This window comes from Gossypium raimondii, chromosome 12, assembly GCF_025698545.1.
Source record: "Gossypium raimondii isolate GPD5lz chromosome 12, ASM2569854v1, whole genome shotgun sequence".
Classification (NCBI taxonomy): Eukaryota; Viridiplantae; Streptophyta; class Magnoliopsida; order Malvales; family Malvaceae; genus Gossypium; species Gossypium raimondii.
The window spans coordinates 27,044,884-27,052,635 of record NC_068576.1 but is presented as its reverse complement, the minus strand read 5'-3'; the positions used below and the strand labels follow the sequence as shown (position 1 = coordinate 27,052,635).

General features: G+C 32.3%; 1 protein-coding gene across 1 annotated transcript; it reads left to right on the top strand.

Annotated features, from left to right (window-relative positions):
- The first annotated feature begins 3,703 nt into the window (after nucleotides 1–3,703).
- LOC105763603 (protein DETOXIFICATION 41) lies at nucleotides 3,704–7,140 on the top strand. Its single transcript, XM_012581868.2, has 8 exons — nucleotides 3,704–4,095; nucleotides 4,180–4,724; nucleotides 4,799–4,885; nucleotides 4,961–5,017; nucleotides 5,091–5,329; nucleotides 5,951–6,069; nucleotides 6,168–6,254; nucleotides 6,813–7,140. The coding sequence occupies exons 1-8, from the start codon at nucleotides 3,781–3,783 to the stop codon at nucleotides 6,882–6,884; spliced, it is 1,521 nt and encodes a 506-aa protein (XP_012437322.1). The 5' UTR covers nucleotides 3,704–3,780; the 3' UTR covers nucleotides 6,885–7,140.
- The last annotated feature ends 612 nt before the right edge of the window (nucleotides 7,141–7,752 follow it).

Genomic DNA, 7,752 nt, shown 5'->3' with positions numbered 1-7,752 from the left:
TATAGGTTGTTATTATCTAGTTGATCTTGGATACACAAATTGTGAGGATTTCTTGCACCATTTAGAGGACGATATCATCTGAACGAGTGGCGTCAGGGTTATCAGCCAAGTTCTCCGCAAGAGTTTTTTAATATGAAACATGCCTCAGCACGTAATGTCATTGAAAGATGCTTTGGCTTATTAAAACTTAGATGGGGAATACTTAGGAGTCCATCGTTTTATCCTGTAAGGTGCACAATAGAATTATTATTGCATGTTGTTTGCTCCATAATTTTATTCGAACCCATATGAGTATTGATCCCATTGAAGCGGAGGTGGGAGAAGGATTACCTACTAATGTGGTGGATGACGATGAACCGAATATCACAAATATTCATCCATCGGATGCTTGGGCTACTTGGAGGATGGAACTAGCCAACCAAATGTTCGATGAATGGCAAGCATCTAGAAATTAGTTAGGTTTAGGGACAATTTGAGTTTGAATTGATTTGTTGATGTTATTTTATGTATCTAGTTTATTAAACTTTGGTGGTCTTTAATTACAATTCTGTATTGTACTAAACTTTGTTGAATTATAATTTAATTATCTTTTCATTCAGCATGTGTTATAAATTTAAATTTAGTATTGAACTACCGATATAATATATATAAACTGTTCACCTTTTGATTCATGATATTCAAAATAGTAAATAATGTGTATTTGTTTTTTTTTCTTAAGAACAATATGTCAGGTGTTCCACCAACGGGTGCTTCTTCTCAAGCTTCTCGAGGAAGCAAAAGAAAATGGGTTCCAGAAGAGGATGCGACCTTGGTTTCTTGCATGGTGGATCTGCACAATGTAGGAACATTTAATCTCGATACCGGGTTCAAAGCGGTTATTTGAACGAGCTAGAGAAAATGCTAGAAAAGGCTTTACCAAGAGCAATGTTGAAGGCGAGACCAAATATTGAATCTCGGATTAGGTGCCTAAAAAGGGAATGGTCAGTCGTCTACGACATGTTTAATGGTCAGAACAACAACGGCTTTTGGTTGGGACGAGCATAAGCGACTCGTTGTTCTTGAAGATGCGATTTAGAATCCTATGTTAAGGTAAAATGTATTTCAAGTATTTATTTGTTTTTCACAAAACACATGGACTAATATGATTTCCTCGTTTTTTAGAGTCACAAAAAGCCTCTCGATTCGGACATCGTTCTTTCCCTTACTACAACCAGCTTACTGCCATATACGCAAGAGATCGGGCGACTGGGAAAGACGCTCAAACAGCTGCTGATGTTCTTGAAGAAATACATGCTGAGGATGAACGCACATTTGATATGAATGAAGAGAGAAACACATTCTATGACTGCGAAGCTGACGTCTCTTTAGACGACATGGATGTTTCTGGTACGGATCCGCGAGGAGATAGAGACCAAGGGGGTTCCTCATCTTCAAACAAGAGAAAGAAGAAATCTGATGCTCGTGATGATGTGTATTCTTCATTTGAGGAGGCTGCCACCTTGTTGGGGGAAAAAATCCAGGCCGTTGGCGATAAAATCAGTAGGAGTATTGCCTCCGAGGTGGTAGTTCAATGAAGTCGAAGAAGAAGATGAAGAAAAGCTTCAAATTTATATTCACCTTATGGTCAATTGAAGGTTTAACCGATCGATCGGTATGATGCTTTGAGTAAAATTCCGATCATCCAAATCAAATGATCGTTTTCTTTAGTTTACCTTCATTTGCCGATTGGAATGGGTCAAGATTTCTTTCTCACCATTAAATATCAATGTTCAAACTTTTGATGTTGTAAAACTATATAACATATGGATTATGATGTACAATTTCATTTTCATCTAACTTTTCTTAGTATAAGTTAATTATGTTTATGCAAAAATAATTCTCAAGTTATATTTTATTTTTATAAATTCATAAGAACATTTTATGAAATTATATTTAATAATAATTATTTTAAATTGTATTAAATCATATATTTTAATTAAAATATATTTAATATTAATTATTTCAAATTTTCATTTAGTATCATATATTATGATTTGAGTAAATTCATATAAGAATATGAATTATTAAGAATTTTATTAAATTATATACCAAAATTATAATGTATTTAATAATAATTATGTTTAAATATGATTAAATTATTTATTATTGATATTAATAATCTTATTAAAATTTAAATAACAATAACAAATTTCGCTAATTATAAGAATTTTATTAAATTATATATTTTAATTAAAATATATTTAATAATAATTATGTTTAAATATGATTAAAATATTTATTACTGATAATAATAATCTTATTAAAATTTAAATAACATTAACAATAATCATTTACCAAAACAATTTTACGCTAATTATAAGAATTTTATTAAATTATATATTTTAATTAAAATATATTTAATTATAATTATGTTTAAATATGATTAAAATATTTATTACTGATAATAATAATCTTATTAAAATTTAAATAACAATAACAATAATCATTTACCAAAACAATTTTATGCTAAGGGTATTCTAGTCATTTTAGTTTTTTCCATTATGCTATTACACCTCTATTCCATTCAACCAAACATAAGATTACTATTACGCCTCTATTCCATTACATTCAACCAAACAGTGGATTAGCTATTACACCTCTAATCCAATACACCTCTAATCCCAATACACCTCTAATCCAATACAGCGAACCAAACACACTCTTATTGTTTTTGGTAGTTTTTGTCAAAATTTATCAGTTTATCATTTTTATTTCTTTTCAATCATATGCAACGTTATATGATGACATCTTAATCAGAATTTCAAGTTGACAACTTTTAACAAAAAAATACTTACAGTTTTAATAATTGGATTGAGATTTTTAAATAAAAATAGGAAAACTTAAAATTTAGCTTTTTAAGTGCAAGGACTAAATCTTAAAATCTGTCGAAGTACAAGGATAACACCATATTTTAACCATCAAAATTAGGTGAACGTGCGGTCGTGTGGGCCACCTAACACAGGAGGCAACGGAAACACCAAGGAGGAATCAGAACTTCTACTAAACTTTCGTAATATACTAGAATTATTTCCCGAATCCCCGGAATTTAAAATTTTTAATTAAATAATTATTTAGGGTATACTGTTATGGTAGTTTTTAAGCTCCACAAGTGACGTTAGAAATTGATAAGTGTTTTTAAAGTATAATAAAATATTTTAAAAAAGACACATAACAATTTTAATCTTTGCTCGATAATGCAAAGTCAATTTACCAAAATACTAATCAATATATATTGGCAATTGAAAATTTTCAATTCTACAAACAGGGTTTAAATATTTTCATCTTATTTTTAATGTTTTCATTAAAAGTATATCAATTTTTTAATCGAACAACAATGTTTTTAATTGTATATTTTTAAAATAATAATAAATAATTTTCACATTTTCAAATATGAGGGTTTTTTTTTTGACAATTTCAAATATGTGTCTTAATTAATCCCTTAGGGACTTCTTTTTCCAATGTATAGTATAAATGAAATTAAAATGTTGAATTCATCTATGAGAACATTGGCTATACCTGCACTTCTTCAGCTGACTCCAAATTAATTAGGTGAGAAAAATTGTTAGCTTTATCTACCATTCTCTTTTCATCTATCGTAAGAGAATGGTTGTTAGCTACCAAATGCTATGGAACAACCAGTTTAAATATATTGGATTATGTTTCAAACCGTCAAACTTGGACCCTCCAAAAAAAAACGGAACAATTTAACTAGATTCTCCACGTAGTTGCTGTGATCTCACAATGGGTTCAGCAGCTTCTGAGTATCAACCATTGCTGCTGGGTCTCGACTCCCATTCTCGGATACCCGATTTGTCATCCGTTGCAATCGAAGAGTTTTTACAGCACAGACCGATTGCCCTTCGATGGTGGCCAAGGCTTGTAGCATGGGAGTCCAGGCTTCTTTGGCTTCTATCTGGTTCTTCTATTGTTCTTTCCATTTTCAATTACATGCTCAGCTTTGTTACCTTAATGTTCACTGGACATCTAGGTGCTTTAGAACTTGCCGGTGCTTCTATTGCTAGTGTTGGTATTCAAGGTCTTGCTTATGGGATTATGGTATTCTTCTTCTTCTTTTTCCCTTTTTAGTTCCATCTTATATTGATCATCCTTAACTGTGTTGCCACTTGGGATTCCTTACAGTTAGGCATGGCGAGTGCAGTACAAACAGTATGTGGACAGGCCTATGGAGCAAAGCAATATTCAGCAATGGGAATCATTTGCCAAAGAGCAATCATATTGCACTTAGGAGCTGCAGTTCTTTTAACATTTCTGTATTGGTTCTCTGGTGATGTTCTTCAAGCAATAGGTCAAACCGAAAGCATAGCTCAACAAGGTCAAGTCTTTTCTCGAGGTCTCATCCCTCAAATTTATGCATTCGCCATAAGCTGTCCCATGCAGAGGTTCTTACAAGCACAGAACATAGTGAACCCTTTGGCATTAATGTCGATTGGGGTATTTTTGGTGCACATTCTTCTCACCTGGCTTGTTGTCAATGTCTTGGGCTGTGGCCTACTTGGTGCTGCTCTTACTCTCAGCCTCTCTTGGTGGTTTCTTGTTATTATAAATGGACTTTATATTGTTCTTAGCCCTTCTTGCAAAGAGACTTGGAGTGGCTTATCCTTTAGAGCCTTCACTGGAATTTGGCCTTATTTCAAACTCACTGTAGCTTCTGCTGTTATGCTTTGGTATGCTAGCTTTTGACTACAATGCACTTTGTGTCTTTTAAATTTTTTCTTCATCTGATTTTAGCTTTATTTAGTTTGGAGATTTGGTACAACCAAGGATTAGTGCTTATATCGGGACTCCTTTCTAATCCAACCATTGCATTGGACTCCATTTCAATTTGGTAAACCGCTATGCCCCTCTTGTTTGCTTCCTTTTCAAGTAAAGCAAAATTGCTGATATGGTTCATATTTTTCAGCATGAATTATTTGAACTGGGACATGCAATTTATGCTAGGCCTGAGTGCAGCTGCCAGGTATGTTAACCTACTTTTGGGAATAGATAAACATTGTGTATGGTGACTGAAAAAGGTGAATGGGCATTGGCAGTGTTCGAGTGAGTAATGAGCTAGGGGCAGGCCATCCAAGGGTAGCAAAATTTTCAGTGTTTGTAGTGAACGGGACAAGCATATTGATAAGTATTGTATTCAGTGCAATTGTTTTGATATTCCGAGTTGGATTGAGCAAAGCATTTACAAGTGATTCTGAGGTTATAGAAGCAGTTTCAGACTTGACTCCACTGCTTGCCATCTCTGTTTTCCTAAATGGCATTCAGCCTATACTCTCAGGTAATCATTCATCAAACACACCAAACCCAACATTTTCTTCCAAAAAAAAGTTATTGGGACCGTATGCATAGTGTTGAGGGGAGTTTGTTCTCTCAGCTGATCTCAGACCCTCAATAGAAGTATTGTTCCTCGGATGTCTATGCTCAATTTTAGCTTTGGGTTTTTGTCTTTCGACTCTGCATAGAGCCCAAAACGGGTTTTATGGAGTTTAGTGGAAGTGCCTGGTCCATTAAGAAAATGTTTAAGTAGCGTTCTTACTCACTAAGACTCTTTAAGGGCATGGGTTCGAACCCTACCAAGGTCAAACGCTAAACATTTCATTGGTGGCGAGGTGCTTCCAAACTTCGTGAGCCCTTTTGGGCCCTCCTTGGAGTCGGGAAACAAAAATCCGGAGATATCCAAACATAGGCACCTTGAGAACAATACCTCCATGGAGGGTTCAAGAGCGACCCCCCTCAACACCTAGTCTATTCATTCATACAGTTGCATATAAAGATGATCATCCAACAAGTCTAGGATTCGAACCATCTGCAACTCCTTTTATCCCAAAACTAAAACATCTTTTGTACCAAAAAAGGGAAAATGTGTGGTTATTTACGGGTTTTTGTTATGGAATTTCAGGTGTGGCAATAGGGAGTGGATGGCAAGCAATTGTGGCTTATGTAAACCTGGCAACATACTACATTATTGGTCTCCCAATTGGATGTGTTCTTGGCTTCAAAACTAGTTTAGGAGTAGCGGTAAGTTGATGATTTTCCCATTCTCTCCAAATCTCATATAATTTCTTTTTTTGGTCCTATTAACAATAAATTGGGTATACAACTTCGAACTTGTTCAGGGAATTTGGTGGGGTATGATTATTGGTGTCCTCCTACAAACAGCAACTCTTGTTGTTCTCACTGCCACAACCAATTGGAACAAGGAGGTATTTTAACTTTGCCCTAAACAATCTAATCAACAATGATTTACATTTAATTTAGTGATTGATACCACCTCTTGGGAAAAATTAAAGCAATATTTTTTAGTTAGGAGTCATTAAAATTAAAAGTCCAACGTCCTATCAGCAAATCATATAATCAATTTTAAACGGTTAACTATGTTATTAGTCTTTATATTTTGACAAAATTTGAGATTTAGTCCTCTATATAAAAAGTAAAAAATTAAGTCTTCCTGCTTTTTTATTTAGAAATATCAGTCCAGTCATTAGAACTTTTAAGTATTTTATGTCAAAATTTATCAATTTAGAATTTTGATTAGGCTGTTTTCATATGATAAGACATATGTTAAATTGACAAATTTTGACAGAAATTACTAATGATTGGACTAAGATTTTTAAATTGAAAAGGTAAGAGGATTGAATTTTTAACTTTTAAAGTATATGGACCAAATTTCAAATTCTGGGGACTAACAAGTTTAACCATTTTAAGAATAAAGCATTTCATTTGATGTGTAGGAAATAATAACAAATGCATGGGTTTTGTAGGTCGAAAAGGCAGCTGATCGGTTGAAGAAATCTGCAAATGAGGAGACAGACTTAGTGAGAGGCGCGGCATGAGAGAATTCCCAACATCTGTCGCCTCTTCCTACTATTTTCAATTTGTATCCTTCTTCTTTAAAAAGAAATCCAAAATATTGGGATTAGACGCCGAAATCAGTAGGTTTAGATTATTTTAGTCGAGACTCTTTCTTTTCTTTTTCTTTTTATTTATTTATTTTTGAATTTGTGTTAGATATCTTTTAAATAATTTTTGTTTTAGGTTCATTTCTATCCTGTCACTAAGTGAGTAAAATAAAACACATGCATCAATCAATCCTGACTCTATGTGATTTTCGATTGCATGTATAATTAAATCACAAGCAAGGATTATATATATAATTAAATCGAAAAAATTAATAGTTTGAATGAGTAAAAATAAAGAGAAAAGGATAGAAAATTTTTAAAAAAAGTTTATCATTGTTTTTATTTTTGAAGTATTATATATTTATTATAAATTAATATGAATTTTATATTCATATCATGATTATTTTATATTGTTACCTTGTATTTAAATTATTTTTCTACGTTACATTTAGAAAAATTCAAGAATTTTTATTTATGTGTTTGTATTATATTTACATAATTTTTTTGAAAGGATTCAATTTCAGAAAGTAGGTGTACATTTGTGTTCATGATTTTCATATAATTTTTACATAATAATAATTTTTATATAAACTTTTAGGTTCATATGTTGGTATAGTATTCATGTTATTTTTGTAGGTCTATGTATTTGTGTAGTTCTTTTATGTTATTTAAAATAATTATTAAATAAATTCAAATTCAATTATTTAATCCCTAAAATAATTGGTTTGCACAATGACTCAAGCTAATTTAATATCATGATTCTCTCTAAATAATTAGCACAAATTTGCTTTTTAAAATTTAT